Below are 25,741 nucleotides of genomic sequence, written 5' to 3' on the forward strand. Positions count from 1 at the left end.
TGCCAAAGACAAACTGTGCTACCTTTTTTTCCCTGAAAAAGCAAAAGATCATGGAAAAACTGTGACAAAAGTTCCAAGTCATGTCAAAACGTAAAATGAACAAGTCTTGCAAAAACCATCCAAATAAACCACAGTATATAATGGAAGATATTTGTATTTTATACCTTTCTTTTTAATCTCACAGTATTTGGGCACCGCACACTGGGCCATAACTGTTTTTCAATCCCTCAGAATTGCTTTCGTAACAATAACTCTCAGGACACTGAAAACCTTGGCTCCACGCTTCAGCATCGAGAGGAATTAATTCAAATCGAAAGATGCAAATACTGTTTTCTCATAATTAAAAAAAAAAACTGTAATGAGGTACACAACTGTACTTACTGCACATCAAATGCACAAAAACAATTACTTTGCCTTGCATAACACCACCAGATTTTTTTCCAGCTTGCAAAAAATTTGGATGCATTTCCGCAGAGCATTAACCTTAAAAGTCTTGACACTCCTCACAGGAAATTGATTTTCTACAAAACCTTTGGAAAGGATTAGATCTGGATTCCTGTGTAAGATATTTACATTCCATTTAGGTCTAAACCTACAACATGACCCACAGATGAGAACACAGTGTATAAAAAAAGCACGTTGAACAAGTTGGAGTCAAATCAAACTTTGAGAATACAAGTCCCAGAGGAACAAAATGGAAGATAACAAAACAAAGAATTTAAGCGTTTAACATTTTTTAAGTCTCCTTATTAAGCATTCTGTAATAAAATTATTTTTGCAGCAATTGCTTGCCTTCTGTAAGTCCTGACAGACATGTAAAATGGCAATCACCCACCTTATCTTGGCCCAATTGTATGGCTCATTTTTCAAGCAATGAATTAGAAACATTTCCTATTTAACAAGTTTACTATGAACTCATTCCATTACAGAGGGGCTAGTTTTACAGAGTTGTGCCAATATTTTCAACCAGGGCCCTTTGAAAACCGGCTTCTCTAACAGACCTCTTTTTCTGGACTGCAACCAAGGTTGGTTTCAGGGGCAAGGAGTGTATGTGACTACAAGACAACGCCACTGGCAGTAGGAATGACGTTTTTAAAATCAGAATAAAAAAAATTAAAAAAAAAAAAAAAGGCAAAACACCAAGCAATATAATCCACTGTTTTAATATATCTTTAGGAGCTGTAACTTCACGTCTGCCTAGGTGGACAATAAAACGTTTCTATGAATGCCCGAATTAGCCCTCTTGATCAAGGGGATTGCTCTCCAGGCCGGAAATAACTTTGGACGCAATTCACTGCCTAGATGGTAAAAATCTCATCGTCCGTAGGTGCGTTTTGGCTTCCTTCAAGAATCCAGTCAACACGGCTTGAAGGCTTGCTCCTGGGATCCCTGATTGAGCAGAGATGCAAGCAGAAGCCCCCCAGGGGCTGGCGACTGTATCTGCCTGGGACCTGCTTTACAGGGCAGCGTGCGGCGTGCAGTCTGTAAGGCAGGCCTCTCCTGGCACTGCACATATTACAACGCTTATGGGGCCTTTAAAACTATGTTGGGAGTGCTGCAGACACACAGAGGGGCCACATGGAGCCAAATGAGCCCAGAGACCTGCAACACCGTATTTGGCCCTGCTCAACACTTAGAGGGTGGTTTTCAACTGTAGGATCACACCTTGCGTCCCACAAGGCACAGTGCCTCTATGAGGAGAGGTTCAAGCACAGCTGAAGACACCTCACTTGAAATTCAACCAGATAAATCAGCGCAGCCTACCTCAAGGCGCAGGGTGAGAATGGGTGGTGTCACTTCAGCCAGCCTGCAGCAGGCAAACACTGTACGTGGTGTCACGCGGGGACCCCGTGGATCAGCACGTAGCTACAGAGACTTGCGGGACAGGTCTTCAGCCTGGGATGTGCCCAAGTCTCACAGGGACAGGTGGGGCCACACCACCCTGGCAGCCAGGGGAACTGGGATGTCTTCCCAGAGTGTATCACAAGGACATTACAGACACAGCCAAAATGAAATTCCTCATTCTCTGAGGAATCATGCCCATACATTTTTATTCTTATGTCCAATGTGACTATTTGTACCATGCCTCATTAGCAAGTGCTACTTCAAGTTTCTTGGAAGAAAAATTCTCTTTTTAAAATTTTATTTTATCAAGATTTGCTGCAAAAACGGCCAAGCAAGCATAATGTGAAATGTCAGTTCACAACGTCACTGAGGGAGTAACGTTTAACGGAGATATGATAACGGTCAGCTTAAAAGGAAGAGGAATAATCTGTTCTTCATACTGTCTTTAGGCAGGACATAAAGCAGCATAGACAGGCCTTTAAAAAAAAAAAAATTCCCAATAGTAAAAATCAGGCAGCACTAGAATACATTGCCTACAGAATTACAGAGTTTTCATCAGCAGCAGTCAAGAAACTGTTCAGGAATGCGACAGAAATGGGGTCACCTGTTGGTGTGGAAAGGAAGATGGGGGCCTAGCGACCACATGAGGTCTCTTCCACGCCTATTTTCAGTCCAACCTCCTATGTAGATGAGGCTGACACGATCACACTGTGCCAAACCCTCTCTCTAAAAATTTCCAAAGCCCAACAGCTTTGGTTTCTACTCAGTCTGCAAAACATTAATTTTAGGTCGCATCTAACATCTACAAACTCTCAGACGTGCTTTTCCTGAACATCCTTTCTTTTACTCCCCGTTAATGCTTTGAAAAATAAAAGTGATAAAGTCCTGTCTCCCTGTGCAGTCTCTCTTATCATTAATCAAATCTTCTTTTTTTTTTTCCTTTGGTATATTAAAAATATTCCTGATCCCTGCAGATCGGTGGTCCTCTCCACCTCTATCTGAATTGAATAGAGTTAGCAGTGAAGAAAAGAGTGGAGAATTGTTCAGACATAACTGAGTAAGGCTAAAGGGATAAAAGTACGGCTCCTTGACTGTTTCCTACATCTCAACAGCAGCTCAGCACTGGTATTTTCAGAACATACACAAAGTGCTCTCTAGATTGGGAAACTGATCTAAAAAAGCCTGTAGGATTTCACAGTTTTCAAAGAGATTAACAACATGTACCTTTCAGTGCCTTTTACTAATATATGGCTCTGATTTTTCATTAAAAACCAGCTCATCTTAAGCAAAAGTTTATATAGAGCAATAATCCTCAAAGCACGATGCAAGAATGTTAACAAAGTAATTCAAAAATTATTTTACCTTCCAAGCAGTCTTTCAAACAAATCACGTCACAAATATTTTGCGCAGTTTAAGCCCTCAAACACATTTACAGGTCAAAAGGGACACTGTCAAGCAAAATTTGTCTCAAAATTAGATTCTGTTAAATAATTGTTGTTACATAATTTTTATTAAAATAATTACTTAAGAACAGCAGAAATGCTTGTGGCAAGGAGATGAATGGTGCTGTTTGTTATTTTTAAACTCCACTGGAAATAGTTGTGGGTTTTTTTTCTAAAGCAAATAGCTCCCTGCAAAGCTTACACCTAAACATTTCTGTAATGAAAATGTGAAAGTGAGGCAGACTTTCCTTCCAAGTTGAGAAAAATAGAGAGCAGAGAGAGGAACACAGTACGAAAAGTCTATTACTCGTTTTTACTTGTAATAAGAACACTGAATTTTACAAAAAGATAACTATACATAAATAAAAGCCTGACATGATCCTCTTCAAGTAAGAATGTAATAGATAGGGAGATAAATAAGAGGCTATATTCATGGCAAGACAGACATCTCATTTTCAGATATAGTCTCACTATGAAGGAGAATCAGGCAGACAGTCTGTTCCACAGGACAGACACTGCCGTAAAGATGGTTCTTGCACCACACGCAATGAACTTTCTGAAGAGAAATCAGCATAGAAGCTGAACTAAATGAACTAAACCTGTTCAAAATGAGCGGAGAAATCAACATCTCCTTTCACAAAAAAGAGGAATTAGACTTCGCCAACTCTCTCTTTAAAAAGGAAAATAAAAGTCTATTTTCAGCCTGAAAAGGGAAACTGGAGAAAATTATGAGCAACTGACAATGAAGGTGGGCTATTTAAATTAAAAGCAGCCATTAGTGGCCCCATGCTGAGCTGGCACCTCACGTGTGTAAGGGGCTCACCTGTATGTTGTGCCAAGCATAATCCACCTGTTCATCTGGATCCCAGACATAAGGCAAGACATCACCTGGGTTAACAGGGAACCCTGAGTCCAAATCTAATTTTAAAAAATGAACAAATGAAATCAACAGGCACGTTCTCTATAACTCTCAGACAGATGGCAGCCACAAAGATGGAAACCCTAGGAAAAGGTACTGGCCCAAAAGGAGCAAAAAGAGTGCTGGCATGTAATCTTCAGCTTCCCAAAAAGACAGTTTGGAAGAATGTGTGGGACACAGTGACGAACTCTCAAAGCCAGCCAGAGATCAAATTCAGGCTGCAGTTACCTGCAGGCGTGCCGAACAAAACACCTTACAAAGCTTTCCATGAGTAAGGGATGTACGCAAACAAAAAATAACGTCTGGCAAGCTTTGAGGGGCTACACCACACCTCCGAATGGCAATGACAGATTTAACAGAGGTAGAAAAAGGAACCCAGTTCCAACGCATGAATGTTGAAGGACTTGTATTTTTCTTAATGCCAGAAAATTAAGGAGACTGAGGAGGCAACAGGATTCAGCTCTAGTTAGAAGGAAATTGTGTCACACTAATACATTTTTGCAATGCGCACAATTAAAAAAAGCCCTTAAGTAAAGCTAACAAAAAAGACCAAGAACACATCCCTTCCGTTTCTCTTCCCACTATTTATTTATTTCCTGGCAGATGCACAGAACTGCTGACCCAGCAACTTTCTTGGCTTGTTGAAATTGCCAGCTGGAATCAAAAGGAAGAAAGAGAGCAGAGCAGGTGGAGTGGCGTAGGAAGAGAAAAGGGGGAAGGGCAAAGAGAGTCATAAAAATAGCTCCACAGAGCAGATAAAGAGACTCACCTTCCCCTTTCGTTCCCCTCTACTCATTATCAAGGTAACTTTTAAAATGCTATTCTACAATAGTCTTTTCTCTCATGCCCACATCACTATTTAATAACTACATTAGCTCTAAGATAAAGTTAGCAGTAGAACCAACGAACCCCAATTTTCTTTGGACCCTTGTCTTGAGGTGACGTTCCCATACAGACTCTCTGATGTTGAATATGAGTTGAGCTCACCCTGGCAACTTTCCCTCAGCAGGAAAACTAACAGGGTCATCTCTTACCAAAAGACCAATGAAGGATTAAGCTCCTAAGAGTTACATCTTTCAGATAACTCTTAGGAACTTCATGTCTTCAAAATTTCTCAATGTGCTGTGAAATTTTGTTGAAACAGTTAACAGATTCAGAAGTCACTACTGAGCTGAATTAACAGCATTATTGCACAAGCCTCATGTTCTTTAGAAAACCAGACAAAAAACTCCCAACCCACAACTGGTCTTCCCTACTACGACATGGAAAATTGGCAAATTTTAGATTAAGAAAGATGAAGTGGATTAGACAGTAACAGAGGAGACGATAACTCACTTGCGCTCATTCTTGAGCTGAAACTAGGCAGTTACATAATAAATGGCAAGACCTTTCAGAAATAAATACATGCGGCTAGCTATATAACGATAACAACAATAACACAACAACATTTGTTGATAGGTCATTCTCAGCAAGAGACGAAACCCAGTGTTGCACAAAAAGCATGGTGACACGTTAAGCAAGCTGCTTGCTAATGGAGAAACAGTGCAACCTTCACATACAAAACCTCAAGTGTGTCTTGAGCCGTTTAACCAATTAGAAACCATCAACCATGAGATGCTGACAGTCTACCTTGGTATCTAACGAGACTGATGGATGTACACAAAAGGATCTGATTGGTTATCACATTCTGTTTGCAACCTTGTTGATAAACGAGCTACTTTTGCCATGGAGGAATAAGCTGGGCATTTCGATTGCAAGTGAACACTCTGAAATTCCACTCACAGCAATCCTCCCAGACAGACAGACTACTAGAAAAGGCTAACACAACAGAGAACCAAACGTATCATAGCAATATATTAACACCACAGAGGGGCCAGGCTGTAACAGAACAGGAGCATCAGCAGTAAACCAAAACAAACATTCTGCACTTCACATTTCATGGGAAAAAAGTATTTTAGATTAGAATTATTTAAGCAGTAGGTTTGGGAAGTGGTTCACTATGGTAATATATATTAGCTAATGATTCAAATTCACCTTTCCTAGGAAGTACACAACTCTACTGTGCTTTCTCATTACAAAACTATAACCCTGTCCATAGAGGTGAGCTGGTTTTGAAACGGCTTAATGCTTTCACCTCTTCTATGAATGAAAACTGCTACACAACGCTGCTTGGAAAAAAGTGGAGTCCTGCAGCAGCCAAAACCAAACAAAATTGCAAATATTTAGAGTTGGCCCAAATGATTACATTACCCCAAACAAACTAGATGCTTCTCTGTGCTCTGTACAGTCACATATTAATCATGCCACTCAGCTAGAAGGTGCTGTGGAACTGCAGGGAAATGCTGTTTTGGGCACCTGCCAATTTGTCCACAGGACAGTCCTGCAACTATCTACTGAAGACATTGTATATTAACAGAATCTTCCAATCAGAAGAGAATCGGAAAGAAGAAAAACGAGATAGCGCTGCTAATCTGCTTCTTTACGTGTACTTCCCATCTACAGCCCCTGACACATAACTTCTTTCTCTTCATTAAAATATGTCAAACTCTTGCATATTTTGAAATTAAACTTACACATCAATGACCAAGTTACCAGAAGGACCCAAAGCTTACTGTGTCTGTCCCAGTATTAATTTGGTTGTGTTACTAACATTTGTGCGTTGATATTGCCAAATAATTTAAACTCTATAGTGTGGGAAAAAAAATCCAAAATCTTATCCTTTACTTTTGCCCTTTTGGATGCTTCCCCTACTGAGAGTTGTTTACTTTAAGATCTGTCCTTCAGTATCTGAACAGAATATCTTCACCTCACTACTTATGTTATAGGGCCTAAATCTGGTAGTTATACTGAAAAAAAGCACCTTGCTGGGCTGAGCTCGAAGTCTTACCTTTCACACACATTCCCTACAATCAAACACATGTATGCTAAATAATGCAGTCTTTAAAAAGAGTTAATGAATATTTCCTGAGGAGAAATATTCCTTCGGAGAATACTCACCTCAAGGAGAATAGCCTTGATTTAGATGAGATCAAAGAAAAGATATAGTTATCATGACACAGCTGAGAAGGAAAGAGAAGGAAAATAAGTGACTGAAAACTCAACACAAATAACATTAAGGATTATTTTCTTTCTGACATCAGCATGCTTCAAGGCTGCTCTTTCTTGTCCTGAAACAATATTTGCTCTGGCGAGTTAAACTGGGGCCTATCATGCTGTGAGGTACCAGACTCTACAACCCCATTACATCCCGACTCCTGTCCTGGTTCCTTCCTCTCAAAACACTCAAAACGTGTTTCGAAAGGCATGACTTCATGACTGTATTACTTTACAAGCACAACACATGTACAGGATAATAATTTAGCGCTGTTTTGAAGAAAGTCCATAGCTAAGTGTGGCTAGCACCATGTTACAATACAAACACACACAAAAAAAGCCAAACATACTATTGCTACAGTGGGAAGCTCCCATAATATACCAGGTCTATAAAACTGAAAGATAAGACGCCTCGTTTCTAACTTCGGCATTTCATGAGAAACTCAGCCTAAAAACAGGGTAAGCTTTCAGCTGCGCAGTGTTTTTGGTTTTGCTTTTTTTGCTATTGACATGTGCTTCACGACACTGCTCAAGGACTCTGTAGGAAGCTCCAGACATCAGCATAATTTTAAACCTTACATTATCCCTTTTTAAAGGTTACCAGGTTCCAGTCTGTTTCATGTCCTAGCTGCAGTGGACATTTATATTTATAACACGCTCATCACCAGGGTATCTAAAGCATCTAATAAAAAACAGAAACAAGCAGCTTCCCGGTTCCTGCCTTTTATTACTCAATAACAGAGAACAGCAGCTGACAGAGAAATTGGGATTTTTTTTTTTTATTTATTTTTGCTTTCTGATCTTCTACCAAACAAGATATTCTCCAGCATACACCTTGCTGATTCTTTTAAGCCTTCTCCCCAACGTCTTTCACAACTACAGTTTCTAACGAGATTCACTGCTGTCCTACCACTTTCTAGGTCTCTCATAGTCAGATAATGTCTCCACTTTTCTTATATCCTTATAAAGGGAAACTACTATCAGTCTACCTGCTCTTTATGCTTCCTACCAGAAACATAAGGGATCCCATGTAAGCATCAGAAGCACAAAAAGCCGTAGAAAGCATCAACATCACAGTTACCAAACCCAGAAGGAAATCAGGCAGGTAAGCATGAAGTCAGTCCACTGCGTTCTAGAGAAAAATGCTATTATTTTGAAATAGCCTTGTATTTGGTTTCTTCCTCTTATTCTGTTTCAGAAGAGAGTTACTGTATTTTGGGCCTAAAGGAAAATTTTCAGGACTCCTTTCTACCATTAATACTGAATTCAGAGTCTATAGAAGAGAAGAATAGGTGGTTAGGAATACTCCTGTTAATACGGGACATGTGCACATAGCTAAGCATAAGTAGAACATTTCTAGCAGCCACTGTTATCCAGGTCTTCCAAACCCTCATCAACGATAGAAATACTCATTCTTTAGAGACTTAAACTTTTTTGCTTCTAACTTCTCAGGATAAGAATCAATTATGGACAACTCCGCGGGGCAAATCTCACGTTCAGTACCTCCTATTCCCACACCTTTTATACTTAAAACACTAACAGCAGAACAAAAAAAGAGAAAGATGTAACATTCCGAAAGAGGTGGCAAGAAGCACTTCAAGTTGCTAAAAACTGCAAGAGTTAGTATGCAAGAAGTGATGATGAACACACATGGAAACCCTAACAAATCTTCCTCAGATAGATGGCAGGCACCACATCCAGTCATCTTCCAACTATAAATTTTGTTTAAAACAAACTGTTTTGATTTAGTGCAGTAAACTGAAATGATGTGTTTTTTAACATTTCCAAATCAATTTCTCTTGTGACCATTTCTGAGACTTCAACTTTGCTTTAAGACCAGAAGAAATTCTGTTATTTTCCATGAAACTATTCCTCCGAGTTTTGTTCAGCGTTACAGACAAAATGAAACCTTACTAACGCAGAAGAAAACAGAGACACTGCAACATAAGATGCATTTTTCACCACAAGCAGAAACCACACACAGCCTGATTTCCCATTTCATTAAATCATGTTTTCCAAAATAAAAGTTTCTTACTTCATCGCTTCTTCTCATGAGGTTTTCTAGATTGGTAGCCCCAAAAACTTGATATTCCCTGTACCAATCTTTTTTTTTAAAATCACACTTGGCATGTTTCCTGAGTTCATTTCTCTAGCAGCTTACAGCTACGTTTTTATAAGCAATACAGCAAACATCCAAAACATTTTCTTTTTTATTGGTTAAGGTAACTGCACAACTATCACAATAATTAAAAGCTTCTTTCACTGAGAGTTCTGAGATTATTTTCATAAGACTGAAGAGTTATCACGAGATTTCTTAACTCCTGGCGTAACCACGTTAGCTGATTACTTCATTGCATATAGTGTGCATAGAAGACGCATCCTGCCCTTCTTTCATCTTCCACCTCATTTATCTATAGTTCCAATTAACATACCACTTGTAAAAGCAGCTTAAATTTCTCCCTTCCACATCACTAAACAAAAACCTAAAATTATCATTTCATCCAACATGTTTGCACCTTACATGTCAAAATGCATCACTTAGTGAGAATCTACTTGTTTGCGTTTAAACCATGTGTTCATCCTCAGTTCAGCTAAAGAACACAGAATCTCAAAGAGCAACATGAAGAGAATCAAAGACTATATATAGTCTCCAGTGTCCATGGCCAGCATACGCCAATATTTTATAGTGCATTTAATAGCCCATCTTGTATTTGCATTTTCTACCTGTAGATGGTAAAGGAAAGGCTGTCTACTTCTCTGGAAACAGTAAGATGCTCTTTTAAAGGTAACAACTACTCAAAAAGGAGAGAAAGAAAAAAAATCCAACTACTGGATTGAGGTTGCCTACCTCCCTGTTTATTTTCGGTATTTTAAACCTCTAAGTACTTCACTCAACATTTTACTATTCCAAATTGGTAACAAAATAACTCTGACTGCATTTCTTAGTTCATAGCTCTCATCTTGTTTTCCAAATCATTAGATACATCATTTTATTCTGAAAGACCATCACCTTGGCTTCCTTGGGACATCATCCTGTATATTATGGCAGAAGCAAATAATGCATTAAATGTGAAATGTTACCGATACCTATGCTGATCCAAAAGGAAACATTCTTCTTCGCTGATAAATTTTCCTGGTGTGGAAAGGGAGACTTGGGGCGGGGGGGAAGAATCTGAACAGCTGAGGCCAAAAACCTTGACATTTTAAACAACCACAAAAAAGTAACTCTTTACAGACATTTGCTACCAAAGGTATAATTCAGCCTCATGACTCATGTCATAACGAGCAGGCGGACACTAAGGGCCACGTTCAGACAGTCTCAATTCTAGCTCAGCTTCTGCAGTTAGCGTTTCCCATTAGCCAATGCAGTTTTCAGTGCCACCAAGCCAATACGAATTATAAAGTCTGAATCCAGTGTTTCAAGTATGGATCTGATCAAAAGATCAGCTCCTTACCACCTCCTGTTAGAGAACAGGACAATATGAGTTGCACATTCAGATTACACGACTATGCAGATACAAACACAAGACACTGGAAGAACCATTTGTAATTTTTTCTGATGGGAAAAACCGCTTGTGGCTTTGAAAAAATCTGTGGAGTTCAAAAATAAAGCAGCAGAAGAGAACGCTGAGTGAAAAACGCGCTTGGATAGCCACACTACTTAAAGTTTCTCAATACTTGTCTTTCAAAATCTATTTGCTAAAGGTGCCGCTCTACGTGGGACGTTCTTGAAGTTGTGCTCCTTAATTTATATTCATTAGGAAGTCCACTGAATGACTCACCCAGGTACAAAGAGACCACGCAACAGTCAAAGTGCAACTTTGGGTTAGTTTAAAGCAAGCCTAGCTTCACGTGGAGCGATTTCATGTCCTACTGCATGCCTCTTTACCATTCAATCCATTCAAAAGTTCAGCTTAGCCCATCCTTCTTGTTCAAACCTCACACAGCTTCATAAATAGGCTTGTCTGGATGGGAGCACTCAGGAAAGCTATCACCTTCCACTGATCTACTTTAACTCCATGCCCCTCAGTCAAAGCACATTAAAGTCCTTTACAAAACAGTTTTACCCACAGTTTGAGAGGCAATGCTGAGGTGAGCACACTCAGGGATAGCCGTTCATGCAGTGTCCACCTACTCCAGCTGCTTCCACCCAGGCTAAGTGGCATCACAGCGTTGCTTCCAATACTCAAGCTGGCCTCACAATGTAGACACGCTCTACATGTTGTGACAACATGCTGGAGGGGCCCTTCGCAGAGACAACTTCTGAAAATTCCTCTTCACGTGGGCCGTCCACTCTAAAACAACACTCAACATGAAGCACCTTAACCTTAATCCTTGCAGGACAGATTCACAGCAGAAAGAAAATATTTAAAACATTATATAAGATGGAAGAGATATGACCTTAATTTCATTTTTGGTTGGTATTTGAACTATCTAGTTATTTTTCTAGATAAAGAGTTTATCAGCTAGTCATCATTAAAGCACATACAATCTTTTTCTAAATAAGCATAGTAACATTTCTGTTTTTACTAACAAGTAGTATTTTTCACAGAATCACAGTATAGTTGGGGTTGGAAGGGACCTCTGAAAATCATCTGGTCCAAACCCCTGCTCAAGCAGGATCACCTAGGGCAGGTTGCCCAGGGCCATGTCCGCTTGGGTTTTGAGTATCCCCAAAGATGGAGACTCCAAAACCTCCCTGGTCAACCCGTTCCAGTGCTCAGTCACCCTCATAGGAAATAGGCATTTTCTTACGTTCAGATGGCATTTCCTGTATTTCAGTTTGTGCCTGCTGCCTCTCATTCTGTCACTGAGCACCACTGAGAAGAGTCTGGCCCTGTCCTCTTTGCATCCTCCCATCAGGAATTTAGACACACTGATCAGATCCCACCAGAGCCTTCTCTTCTCCAGGCTACATGCTCCCAGCCCTCTCAGCCTCTCTGCCTATGAGAGATGCTCCAGGCCCTTCGCTGCACTCACTCCAGTAGCTCCCTGTCTCTCCTGTGCTGGGGAGCCCAGACCTGGACCCAGCACTCCAGGTGAGGCCTCCCCAGGGCTGAGGAGAGGGGCAGGATCCCCTCCCTCCACCTGCTGGCAACACTCTGCCTCATGCAGCCCAGGATGCTGTTGGCAGCCTTTGCCACAAGGGCGTCTAGCTGGCTCATGTTCCACTTGGTGTCCACCAGGAATGCCCCTGTCCTTCTCTGCAAAGTTGCTGCTTTTAAACATACTCAAGCAATTACATAGCTTCATATAGAGCCTTAATTTTTATTTCTTAAGGAGTATGCTCTATTATCCTTGTTTCAAAAAGAGGCAGAGATTTCTTCTGCCTGTGATTTATGCAAAGTTAAATTTAAATGAAAACTGGAATCCATTTAAAAATATACAGATCATTTCATTTGCTAGAAAAACAAAACTCTACATTTCTTATGTATTCAAACACTTGTAAGTTTATTAAAAGTATGTTTTCTGTTTTAAATAGTTTGTTAGAAAATGGGTATAATTTGCAATCAGTGATTTATCTGATTATTTCTGGTCACTCTGTCCTACAAAATCATATCATCCTCCTACATCCTCCTACTGCATTATCACTGCAGGAGAAAAAAACGATTTTTTTCCTGCTTCTAGACTTCGCAACAGAGTTCTCAACTTCTATGCAATGGTCACTGAATGATAATGTTGAATACACTGGAAAAAAGAAATATTCCCTTTGTACATGAAGGACAGAGTACTACTGGAGTAGCTAGTCTCTCCTAATTAATTAAGCAGTAACTCACCTGTTGAATTTCCGACTGTCTTCAGAAGTTGAACAAACACGTACTGCTTACTAATTTTTTATTTTAATATACAGCTAGTAAGTTTAGATGTTAAAACATCAAGTAACGTGTTTGCTTGATATAACACTTGTAAAGAGAAATCTCTCAATTCATAAAGTTTTAAATTTAGATAGGTTATTTTTGCTGATTTTTTTTTTCACAGAAGTGTTTTCTATCTTTCACAAATCTGTCTACCCTAAGTTTAACTCAGCTAAATTCATGTTTTCAGAATTGATACCAATCCTTTGTGGGGGTGTCTGCACTAGATGCAGCGATTAAAATAGGTGAATTCTGTGCATAACGCCTCCCTTGCAAAACAGATTATGAACAAGATCAATCAATATGGATATAAACTTTAGAATACTGACAGTGTGATGTTGTAAATGAATGCTTAACAGTAAAAGAGGTTTTACTCAATTGTTCAGGGAACGCACCACACTTATCTGACTGCCAGGACAAAAACATTTGTAACAAAAAAATCAGAAAAGAGTTTAGGTTTCCTGGATCATTTTACAGCAATCTCTCATGAAGCATGAAAGTGTAAATTCTTCTTTGTCCTACTAGATCTTTTTCCTCTATGCCTTCTACACAGTTTTAGGAGATCACTGGCACAGTAAGTTTTTATTGCATTGGAAAACAAAGAATGGCAGGCCTTGATCATGCTAATTCTCACCATCACGTTGGAAGCATATGACAAGCAGTTCTGGAAGTCTCTGGTTTTAGAGCCCAATTTGAAACGCACATGACAAAGAGGAAAGACCAGCATCTAGAAATCTTCTACTGTGTAGCTCAACTCTGAGGCACTCCAAACTAACGATCGCGCAAGAGTTGATGTCTACGATAGTTTAAAAGATGTACTTTGACCTCTGAACGCTTCTCAATGGAATATATCATCAACGTTGCCTCACGAGAGGTATTACCCTTTACATTAGTCTAGTTTTCGTCGGTGGGGGGGGGAGGTTAAAGTAACACTACTGTGTTATTTGCATCTGGATTTTGCATATTCCTACTTACATAAATACAGCTTTGCTTATGACTCTAAGAAAGGCAACAACTGCTTAGGGAACTGTGGCCAGAACTACTGGTATTGAAATGTCAGTTTTCCTTTCTCATTCTTGCTATATTGCTTACCCAGTTGTACCCCCCTTTCATTTTTCCCTGAGCAAAAGATATCAGTAGGATGCGACTTCTCCATGTATATGCCCACCGAACATGACTTTTCTGATGGACTTACTGTTATTCAGTTATCTAAATCACATTTTCAGACTAAGAGCAACTTACTGCCAAATTCTGTAAAGGTATACAACAGAGTTCAGTTTTATCTTTTATACAGAAATGGTAAATCCAGACTTCCCTCACTCAAAAAGCTCATATTCTAGCCACAGTTCTTATTCTTCTCTGTCTAGAGAAACTGTTTCAGGCTGACAGCTAATGCCCTTCCTGCTATCACACAGGCAGTAATTTAGGCTAAGGAAAAAATAACGGAAAGAAAAGTCAACCCTTGCTGGCATTTTTCCAGTGAAATATCAGGGTGGCAATTTTTAAAATATATTCACACTTCTGCTTTTTGGGCACAAAACGGTTAACCAGTTCATTGTAACTATGGAAACAAGCCACCATAAACACGAGTTAACTCATGAACCATGTGGAAGAAAAGCAAGATCACAGGTCTGCATTCTCTATTCACACAGAACTGGAAGGAGAGCTCCAACTAAAAAATGCAGCATCTGTGTAGCTACAGCATCATCCAGTCAGTACTTGGCATCCTTGGAGCTCAAAATAACGCAGTTTGTTCATTCGTAAAGGAAACGATGCATTTTCTTAATAAAACTGGATCTCTGCTGATATAAGTCTACAAATAAGATTAAGGTTTATCAAACTGGGAATTAATTTAAAGGTACACATCATATAACCAAGTACGAACTAATCAAGTAAATCAAAAACTAACAAAAAAGGAGAAGCATTTCAGCATAAAACTCCCCGGACTGCTCCCTAATTTCTCAGTCAAAATCTTCAGACGCACACAGTAATACCAATAAATATTAAAACCAGCACACGATACCTCTCCTTTGCAAGTCAGTGGGTGAAAACTACGTAAGTACTGTGTTATATGGAATCTATAAAAATATCAGTCTTTGTATACCTAACGAACGCATTTTGGGATCACACAATCCAAGCAGCAGATGCTGTCCTCACTGCCGCTTAGCTTTAAAATCAGGTCACACTTGATGGCCCAAAACGAGACACGGCAAAACAGCCGTAATAGCCGCCTGTGGCGCAGCAATTAGTGTGGGGTATCAACACCCTAATGCACTCAGGGAGCATAAATGTAATGAACCGTTACTGACAGACTGTCAGTAGCCTGACACACTCCTCAGCCTTGCATATACACCCTTCGAGCTCTCCACCACCCCATTTTTCTCAGTGGGGTCATACCCAAGGGGCATAGCCATCCGCCTAGCCAGTCAAACAGATTCTTCCACAAAAACAGGCTAGAAATCCCAAAGACAGTTTGCCCTTATGGACCTGCTAATCTACTGCCGTCATCTACTCAAGAGTCATCAGCGGGGCCTCTCGCTCTGATATGTAATCATTTCTCCCTTCGCAACTGATAGCGTCCCTTTGCCTTCTTTCCCCCCTAATAAGAAGTGTCACCAATATTGATCCAAGTAACAAAGTACTCTGCGGGATCGCCTTGGCTTCAGTGATATCTTTGCGACCTCAGTGAGTTCAGAACGTTTATTTTTTAGGAACAGTTTTTCCTTGGGCTAAATTCAGTCCCTTTTTCCTGTATTATGAGCCAAAATATAGGAAACACCATTTACAATTTGACCAACATGGGTAAACTGCTAAGTCCAACTGGTGCTCTTCAGTTTCCTCCTTTTCTGACAGTCTACGTAACTGCATGTCGCATGACTAGTCTCTTCCTCCTCTGACATAAATTTAGAAAGAAACAAACAAACCTAGCATGGATCTTTCAGGCAACAGACCGGAGACATTTTACACAGTTACTTTAAAAGCTTCTAGTGAAAGATCTGCCACAGGCTTTGTGCAAGTCTAAATAAAATATGTTAACAGTTTGCCATTAACCACGTTATATAGGTAGTTAAAAGACTTTTAGCACATGAGGGAGGTATTATACTTCAAAAAAACATGCTCTTCTGTCCCTGTCATGCCCAGTTCGGTTCTGTAAAGTGACTTACAACTCTAATTTTAGTTACAACTTCAATCACTTTTCCAGAACTGAAATAATTCTTGCTAATTCTTCGATCTCCTCTTTAAAAGAAGTCAAATAGGTACAATCTCTGCTGTATTCTATTGCTCAGCAGAATAGCTGATTTTAGTGAAACTCCATTCAGTAGAAGTTCAGTCACTTCATTCTTAGCAAGACTCAGAGCTCTTGGGTGCACACCATCTGCGCCTACTGACCTGGTTCCTCTCAGATTTTTTCAATTTACTCCAGCGTTTCCTCTGCTGGCACGTTCTCTCCCGTTACCGCCCTGTTCTCTATTACCTAGTCCGCTTCATCTAAACAACCTCTTGAATCATGCCAGCTAACCCTAAAACAAAACAAAATCCTTGCCCGTTTGTCATCTGGGGGCACAAGCCCTTGCTTTTCCGACAGCAGTTGCCATATTCAACGACAGCCCCCCAGCCTACGTGCACCCACCCGACTTTTGTCTAGACCGCAAAACTCGGTGCTGCAATTGAGGAGCGCGGAAGGCCATTTCCCTTGACGCTTGAGAGCACCTTGCTGATCCACAAGAAGTCTTGATCAAACGGTGTATAATGAAAGGCTTTTTCTTTCTCAAAGGTTTATCCCACTTCTCACACAACTATAAAGCCTTGGAGATAACAATATAGGTTCAAGAGTTTGCCATGGCACTGAATGCCAGTCCTAGAAGCATATTAATCTGTAAAACCACTAGCCAACAAATACCTTGAGAATAAAAAATCTGTAGATTGCACATGTTTTACAAAACGGTACATAGTTGCCTCTTAGTCCAAACAAAAACCTGGCAACAGCGTTAAGCACCTTCTGCTCTGAGCAAACTCAGCTTAGTTGAAATCCAAAATTAGTTTCTAATCCAAATCTCCACATTTTTGACCTGACAAAACTAAGCATGACTATTACTTAGTGGGTCAGTAGGGACACCTGCATACTAAGCACTAATTATGAAGCATGGAGATTTTGAAAGCGTGGGCTTTTTCCCCTGTTTAAAGAAAACTTTCACTGTCCAATCATTTCAAAGGAAATGTCTACCTTAACACAAACAGGCTGCCTCTGCTTAAAACGGGTGCTTCCTGTACTAGTAGAAAACAGACACCACGCACCACTCTGCCCTTTCCCATCATTGTCAGAATGGCACTTTTCTTTTTTTAACTAGATTGTATTTTCAGAGGATAATTAAAGATAGAACAACATATCAGCAAATCTCCGATAATCAATGTTGTGGGGTTTTTCCCCATCAGAACACACATATTCCCCCCTCTTTTTTTTTTCAAATGTTATGTTAAGTAACTTTTTCTCAAGTTGCTGTAAATGTTAGTCCGAATACTTGACAGTAGTGGGTTTTGAGGATGGGAGCTCTAGTCATGGACCAGCAGCACTCCACGCTGACTAATGCCATACAAACAGGAGGGGGAGGGCAGGAAGGAGGAAGACAAAGCCCCAAACCCCCAAAACCTTATTGTCTGACTATTCTTAAAGCCAATTACAGATTTGCTTCCAAGAAATATTCTCCGCACATCATAAATATACCTGGGAATAAACTAAAATAGTAGTACACAACAAGATGAACAAAAAAGACAACATTACCAGGCTTAAATTACATGCTGCAGTCAAAAAAAAAAAAAAAAAGCCCACTCAAACCTCCAAAACATGTCATGATACCAATATCATAACAAATTACACCTAAATGATATCATAAAGATCTACTTAGCAAAAATAAGAGGTTTTTTTCCATACCTCTTTGGAAAGAAACTTTAATAAAATTACTAATATCAAAGTTACAAAAATTTGCTGATTGGGCTTTAGTAAGAGTCTTAACTACGCCTTCTTGTTTGAAATTAGATGAGTTTCATCACTGAATTCACCACAAGACTAAGACCACAGTCCGACTCAAAACAAAGCAGTACTATAGTGCCTGATAACATTTTTTTTTTGTTGCACACCAGGTAAACAGTGCAACTTAAGAGAGGAGAAAATATGCTTGCTCAGGTAAGAAGTCATCATCATTTTAGTTCAGAATCACTTGTGTAATACAAATTTATCTAATATATAGCCATTAAGAAATGGCCTGGCAGTTTTCTGGAAAAGAAGAGAGGAGGTTTGTACCTACTGCCCTTTGCCAGGTATAGCTATACTTCAGCTCAATTTTAACGTGATTTTTTTTTCCCACTTGATAAATAAAAACCACTGAAGAATAAACAATCCCTATAGCTTATTAAAAAAAAGAAAATCAACATTGCTCTACCTATGTTTAGTTTACTCCCCAAGGTACGCAACGCAACTACAATGCATCAGGCACAATACTAACCCGCAGGTGGAAAAGACCAAGTGCAGCTCTTCCCTGTCACAGGAAAGGGCATGGCACAAGCCTTCTCACAAACCGACCACGCTCCGCCTCAAAACTAATGAGGTTTTTGCCCTCATAACCTCTACTGCAAATCTCTTCTACAGCTTGACCGGTCAGAAAGCCTCTTGTTTTCTACCAAAGCGTACTTGCTTATTTTAAGTACAGGCGTATAAAGAGTACATCGTCATTCTGCTCGCAGATTTGTTTCTTTTTTTTTTTTTCCCACCAAAACATTTTGACATCATTGACGTGAAGACGCACCAAGTTTAAACCCGACCGATCGCCTTCAGGCCCCGACGGGACCGAGGAGGGATCTCACGACAGTAACGACCTGGCAAGACGGCACGTACAAACCCCCGGGGGCGGGGGGGGGGGGGGGCACGCCTAAACTTAGTCCTGCGACTTATGGTGCAAAACCATAAGCAAGCGCATCACCTGTCCTTTACACGGAAACACCAGGAAGAAAAAAAAAGAGGAATACCGAACATGAGCAGGATGAGTAGTTTGTCTAGAAAAACTGGGGGGAGGGGGGGGGGGAAACAACTGACTAGGAAGCAGCCTCAAAAATAAATGAATGGATAGCTATCGCTTACAGTCGCGACAGCGTGAAGAAACGCACGCTTCCAACAGCACTTTCGCGTCGGCCGCAGCCCGGCTCGCCCCCAGCCCCGAGGGAAGCCTCGCCGGCGGGGGCCAGCGCACCGCCAGCCCCTCTCCTGCGGGACCACGGCCCCGGGTGCTCCCCCCCCTCCCCAAAACAGGCAGCTCGGACACCAACCGGCGCCCCCCAACCCCCTCGCTCACCCACCTGGTGCAGCGTGTCCGCGGGCAGCTGCGAGGCCCGGAACAGCTCGCCCACGCTGCTGCCCCCGGCGGCCGCCTCGGGGGGCGCCGCCGCCGCGCCGGGCGGGCAGCACCGCGCGAAGAGCTCCGAGTAGCGCTGCTGCTCGCTGTCGCTGAGGGGCAGGAAGAGCGCCCCGCCGCCGCCGCCGCCCGTCCCCGCCGGGCCCGGCTCCATGGGGGTGGTTGCGCGGGGTACCAAGCACCCGCGGCGCTAGGGCAGCGGGAAAGGTGCCGGCCCCGCAGCGCCCTGGCCGCCGCCGCTCGCCTGCCGCCGGGAGGCCGCTCCCGCCGCCCGTCCCCTCCCTCCCTCCCTCCCTCCGCCCTCCGCGCCTGCCGCAGGGGAGCGTCCGCGCCGCCCTCCCCGCGCAGGAGACGGCCGGGATGTGCCCCGCCGGGCCCTGCCCGCACCGCACCGCAGCGGTCCGGCCCCGGCCCCGGCCCCGGTCCCGGTCCCGGGGGGGGGGGGGGTAGGGCGGCTCGGCCTCCCCCTGCGCCCGGCGCCTTTTTTATTTTTTATTTTTTTTCGGTTTTGTTTGCAGCCGCCAGGTTCAAGCGCCTGGGCCGGCCGCCCGGCCTCGATCGCCCTCGCCGGGACAGCCCCAACCCGCCTCGCTCCCATTTCACAGACGGGCTGAAAGCCGCCTTTTACCGGCCGCCTGGCAGCTCCCGGCCCGGGGGAGCCCGGTACCCCCCGGGGCTGCCTCCCCCCCCCCCCGGGGCAGGGTGCACCGCACTTGGGAAGCTCCCCCCTGAGTTTGGTGCTCGGCAGCCACCTGGGTGCGTGTCGGTGCCAGGCCTTGGCCAGCCCTGCTAGGGTCCTCCCTCCCCCGCCGGGGCGACGGGGCTGCCTGGCCAAGGGCCCTGGACTTCCCCAGCTGGGAGACGGCGTCGGGGGGTCTCCGCTCTGGTCGCGCTGCCCAGGTGCAGCTAGAGGTGGGTGCCCTCATCAGGAGCCTGGCGGAAAGCCCTGCCTCCTGCATGGATGCTGTAGTAAGAAAGTACAATAACGTACTGCCCTGGAATGAATCTAAATGGATGGGTGTTGACAGTTTAACAGAAAAAAAAAAAAAATCATCATCTTCCCCCCCCCCCCCTTTTTTTTTTTTTTTTGCTAGCAAGGAACCTCCTGTTTATGGAGACGAAATTCTTCTCTACTGCTCCTCGGTAGGTTTTAATTTAGCATCTCGTCTAACGTGCTACACCCGTGTTTAACTTTGCTGCTGTAAATGTTCCTGGTTAAAGGTCAAACAGTTCCTTAAAAGTGAGGAAGGCCGTGACCCAAGGTAGGAGCGCTGGATAAATCTCAGTGAAAAGGATGCTTGTGGGGCTCTCATTGTTACTCAGAGCATTGTCTTTTCTCCCAACAGTTCGTGGGGGCATTTCTAGGCAGAAGGTAATCCACTTGACGCTTTCACTGAAGGTGGTCTTCGTAAATGCACATGAGTTGCAGAAAAAGTAAACAATGAACGCTTCTGTTTACAGCAGCTCTGGTGCGGAGATGAGGCCTGGCCCAGGAGAAATCAGATTATCTGCTATTCACTTGCAATATCATTAGCAACATGTGGCTAATGTTGTTGGTCATGTTCTTAAAATACAAACCAGTTAGGAAGTAAATATGTTTAATTTATATATGTATGTTTGTTACTCATTCTGGTGAAATATAGAAAGCAAATGTAATAATATTACATAATATTTTTCCTGGAAAATACTGGGTTAGGGTTACTTCAGCTACAGTTGCTTCAGTTTAATTAATAAAGCCAAAAAAAATTTGCTAACTTATCACCTCTGTCCTTGTAACCAAAAGCTATTGTTTCTTCTCAATACTACCTTATCCTCTCCATGCCATGCGTATCTGTGCCGCCTTCTCTTCTGCACAAAACATGCAAACCTTTAATTCTGCTAGTCTAGAATGAATATATAGGCTGTCCTCGAAATGGTTGGAATGCTGAATGGGTTGTTATTTGCAAATTATTGGTGGGTGGATAATTGACGATTATGTTTAAGGATAGAGTGTTAGGTGACTATTAATGGAGAAATCCTTGTTGCTTTAGGGACGGTGGATTGTCGTAGTATTTTCTGGTTTAAAAAGATATTGTTTGGAAGCAGCAGAAACCGTATATCAGAAACTGAGTCTTGTAGCCAGACTTAAAGTGGCAAAACCCATAGTAACTCCATAAAACTATGCAAATCCTCTTGAGAAGGCTCTACAGAACAAAGAGTAAATGCCATCTAGGTTGCTCAACTCTTTACCTATAAAGTCCTAAGATGTCACTGTACCTTTTCTGTATCTTCAGTCAGGTGCCAGATGGTACCAGAAACAGGAAGGTGACATGCTAAAGGTGACTAACTAAAGTTAGTGCTGTATCTAACTATTGGCATGTGTAATTATACCACTATCATGAAGATGGACTAATATCTTCGAACTAGTTTATGGAAGAACAGTTGTCTTACAGCTGAACTTCAACAAGAAAGATATTACACTGATGGGCAAAAGGAAAAGCTGATGATAGATTGTGTATTGTCCTGTAACTGAAGGGACTGATAACTGACCAGCTCTGTACTTGTGATGTTATAACTTATCTGTAACACATACTCCCTTCTGCAGCACCCCAAGAGACTCCATTCCACCTTGGTTGATGTTTTCTAAGTTTTTTTAAGGTGAACAATGGCAGTGCAAGATATTGCACATGAAACCTGCAGCACCCAGGAAATTTCCAATCTCAGAAAACAGTACTCTGTCTTACCAGCCACCACAGCTGTTACTACAAAAATACACAGTGCTTTTTTGGGGGGTGATGGGGGGGAAGAGAAGAGTATTTTACCTTCTTTCTTGACCTGTAAAATTTATGTTTCTCTATCTACATGGCCCCTCCTTATCAGAAAAGAGAGTGACTCTATTCAAAGCCACTCCACAGCCTGGTACTGTAATCTCCGATATCTCCGAAGCATAATATCCAAGACTCTAAAGAACTGAAGCCCTCCAAGCTGAGGAGGCAGGGAAGTCTGTGTCTCTCATTTTTGCAAAAAGTGGACAGGACACTGCTGTCCCTTGGTATAAGGTGTGGGCTGGGTACACCTCATGGCTTTGAGCAGGCCTTCAGAGGGATGGAGGTGGAGCTCAGGTGTCTGCCTGCCCACCTCTGAATTGCGAGAGTCCTTAGGCGCTTGACAGATGAGGCTGGTGTGCTCTGGGAAGTCATGTTTAGGTGCCTACTGTGCACACTGGATAACGGCAAGGAGATTATTTATCTCCAGTATGTGGCAATCTGGTTAGTAGGCTGTCTGCAGGTACAATTCAGTGAGGCAGCTCAGCTGATCAATGCAGCTGATGGGAACATGCTGCTTCCCACGCTCCCATCCCAAAGGACCACTCACCAGCTGCAGCACTTGTTATGGACTCGGTGAGCTGGATCCGCTCGCTAAACTTACTGGCGACAGCAGCGAGCTGTCTAATCGTTCAGTGCACTGGGTCAGACGAACTCTAGAGCTAGTGGAAAGAAGAGAGTGGAACTGTGAAACAAGAAGTAGGGGATGGAGGGAACAGGTCACCCTGTTGGCAGCAGGGAGCTCCAAGGGGGTCTCAGTGGCCTTGTCAAACCACACCTCGACTTGCTCTCCTGAACCCAGCATTTACCGAGGTACTCTGATCCACCTTAGCTGCCAGAGGAAACAGTTCCGACATAGTCCAGTGTGCCTCAATATCAAAATGTAAAATGGTATTGATAGTCACTGCATGCCTTAAACTTCTTGTGAGGGTGCGCTAGTTCAGACTGAGAGGCGTTCAGTGATAATAGAAGCCATATAAGTATCATAGGAAGATGGTTTAAACCTTCCTGTCTACAGGGAAGTTGTGACAGCACTGTAAGTTACAAAGCTTTCCTATAACTAAGAAACACTACTTATCAGTAAATCAAAACAATGTAAGTATTTATTGTTCGCTTTCTGGAAGAAATAACAATGACCTACACTGGATTAAAATTTGACTTATCAAAGTATGTTTTAGGTTAGTGTGTGGTCCTCCTTTCCTCCCTACTCTCCGAAATAATAATAATGCAATGACTTATTCTAAAAACAGCCAGCAGCAATCCGACAAACAATTGTTTGATCAAGTGTGGGAGGGAGACGGAAGTGTTATTAAAAAAAAAAAAAAAAGAAATACTACTTCCAAAGATTTGCCAGTAGGAACTATATATATATATAATATATATATATATATATATATATATATTTTTTTTTTTTTTTTACTCCTTCAGAATGAAATCATCAGTATAAATTGTTATGCATAATATTACGTATGGTACATAGACACCGGTAAAAATCCCTCTCATTATACTAGTATTTAGGGGATCCTGGGAACTCCATTTGAACAGTACAATCCAAAGACTAGTGACCAAGATTTGTACGTTATTTCACTTATCTTAGGGTTCAGATCATGTTAAACTTGTCCCGGCCCAAAGGGCCTAAGACCTGGATGACAGCTGCTTCTTGTTGACAGTAAAAACATCCTGCATTATCACTGAGTGAAGCTTCAGAAACACAGGGAAGTGTTTGGCTGGAAAACTGTAATTTAGATTTCCCTGCCTTAGTCTGAGTGAATCTCAGCCATTGTTTCTAATAACAATTATTTTTATTTACTTTCTTTGCAAAATGAAAAACGACACTGATGACAAGTTACTGGCTGAGCAGGTTTCATGCCCCTTGCATAAAGCATGCTTGGAATGTACTTGACAACCTTGTAGTTTCATGTATAAATTTAGCGTGTAAATACTCCTGCTGAGAGTTCCAGATCCTTTATTTTTCTTTGCCTTGTTGCATTCATGAAGATGTTCCATCTCGAACACCAGAAGTGTTTAGTGAACTGTAAAATTTGGTTTGCCCTTTTCCAGCTTTCTAATACTTTTAGTTCATGAAAACCAGCAAACAAATAGTAGCTATTTCCTAGCTCTGACCTCTTTCTTCAAAAATTAGATGGTATAATAGAGGAAGACTGCCTACTCTGAGCAGATGGTGGAAGAATGTTCAAGTCAATTGTCTCTGTAAGTAATGGAACGCATAATAGAGAAGAACAGGAATCCTGTAGAATATTTGACAAATATCCACATATTTATTTTTCTAGTTGTGTGTGTATAAAATAGGATGCTCTCTGTTTTTACAAAGACATGCATGTAATGTGAGCTTCTATAGACTTCTTAGTGCATAAGGCTAAGCCCATGCACACTTCTTTGCAGGAACAAAGCCAAAAATAGCATACTGCTTTTTAAGTATCATTCCAGGAACATACAGCCTCATTTCCATTACTTTATTTCAAAGCCTCTGGTAGCTTATTTCTTTTCAAATATTGGCTTGACATGAAATTAAAAAAAAATAGTATTTTAGATACCCATTTGTTACTTTTTAGTTTTAGTTTTTAAAAGATTATTCACTTACTTTTATGATCCATAGATGGAAGAAGTCAGTCAACAGACCGAGCATTAGAAAAGGTGTTTCATCTATCATTTGTGCTCTTACATAGGAATTTGGCAGAGCACTCAGTAACACCCAGTTTCAGCCTGAATTCACCAAAGCTTACCACTTCAAAGGGCAATGTTTTCTAAAGTTCCTATCATCAGCACACTTGAAGTCCTGAGCCAAGAGATGCTGCCAAGAGAGGATCTATACGATTCTGGAATACACAAACAGGAAAAAAAAAAAAAGGGGGGGGGGGGGGAACTATGATTGTCTTCTCCCACAGACAATGAGTTAAAAGATGAATCTTGCAGTATATCCCAAGAGTTAAAAAACTGTTCTCATGGACAGGGAAGGAAATACATGTCAGACAGAAGGGGCTATTACAAGAACATAGACTATAATTAAAGAAAATTTCTTGATGCTTGGTGAAGTGGCTAATGTTCCATCACTTGTTTCTTGTAACAAACTGTTACTGGCAATCACACCCTTAATTGTAAAATAATCACACAAAGGTATAGAGACATTAGTCATCACAATCAAGCCATTAGTGCAAACCAGAATATATAGTTTCCATTTAACGAAGTAACAATTAAAACACAAATCACTGCACCTTCAATCTTCTGTGTGTTTTTCAGTTAGTTTGCCTCTCAACAATTTTTCCTTAGGATTTGGAAAAAAATTCAGTTTTGAGATAATCTATTGACCAAAAAGTTTACAAAAAAGGTAATAACTTTAGTGGCTTTACTTGATATTTTA

General features: G+C 41.6%; 1 protein-coding gene and 1 long non-coding RNA gene across 6 annotated transcripts in view; one reads left to right on the forward strand and one right to left on the reverse strand.

Annotated features, from left to right (window-relative positions):
- Positions 1 to 19,779, reverse strand: part of REPS2 (RALBP1 associated Eps domain containing 2) — a 107,700-nt gene extending 87,921 nt beyond the window's left edge. For 2 of the 5 annotated variants that reach the window (XM_068919007.1, XM_068918999.1), the window contains exon 1: positions 19,503 to 19,763. In XM_068919007.1, coding sequence (XP_068775108.1) covers positions 19,503 to 19,712 — 210 coding nt within the window. In that variant the 5' untranslated portion in view covers positions 19,713 to 19,763. Of the gene's footprint in view, positions 1 to 19,502 lie in introns of all 5 variants that reach the window. The other 3 variants (XR_011136284.1, XM_068918991.1, XM_068919016.1) reach the window with 3 other exon arrangements.
- A 229-nt stretch (positions 19,780 to 20,008) lies between these two features.
- Positions 20,009 to 21,444, forward strand: LOC138062195 (uncharacterized). Its single transcript, XR_011136285.1, has 3 exons — positions 20,009 to 20,470; positions 20,653 to 20,820; positions 20,905 to 21,444. It is a non-coding gene; the product is annotated as an uncharacterized lncRNA (long non-coding RNA).
- The last annotated feature ends 4,297 nt before the right edge of the window (positions 21,445 to 25,741 follow it).

This window comes from Struthio camelus, chromosome 1 (genome assembly GCF_040807025.1).
Source record: "Struthio camelus isolate bStrCam1 chromosome 1, bStrCam1.hap1, whole genome shotgun sequence".
NCBI lineage: Eukaryota > Metazoa > Chordata > Aves > Struthioniformes > Struthionidae > Struthio > Struthio camelus.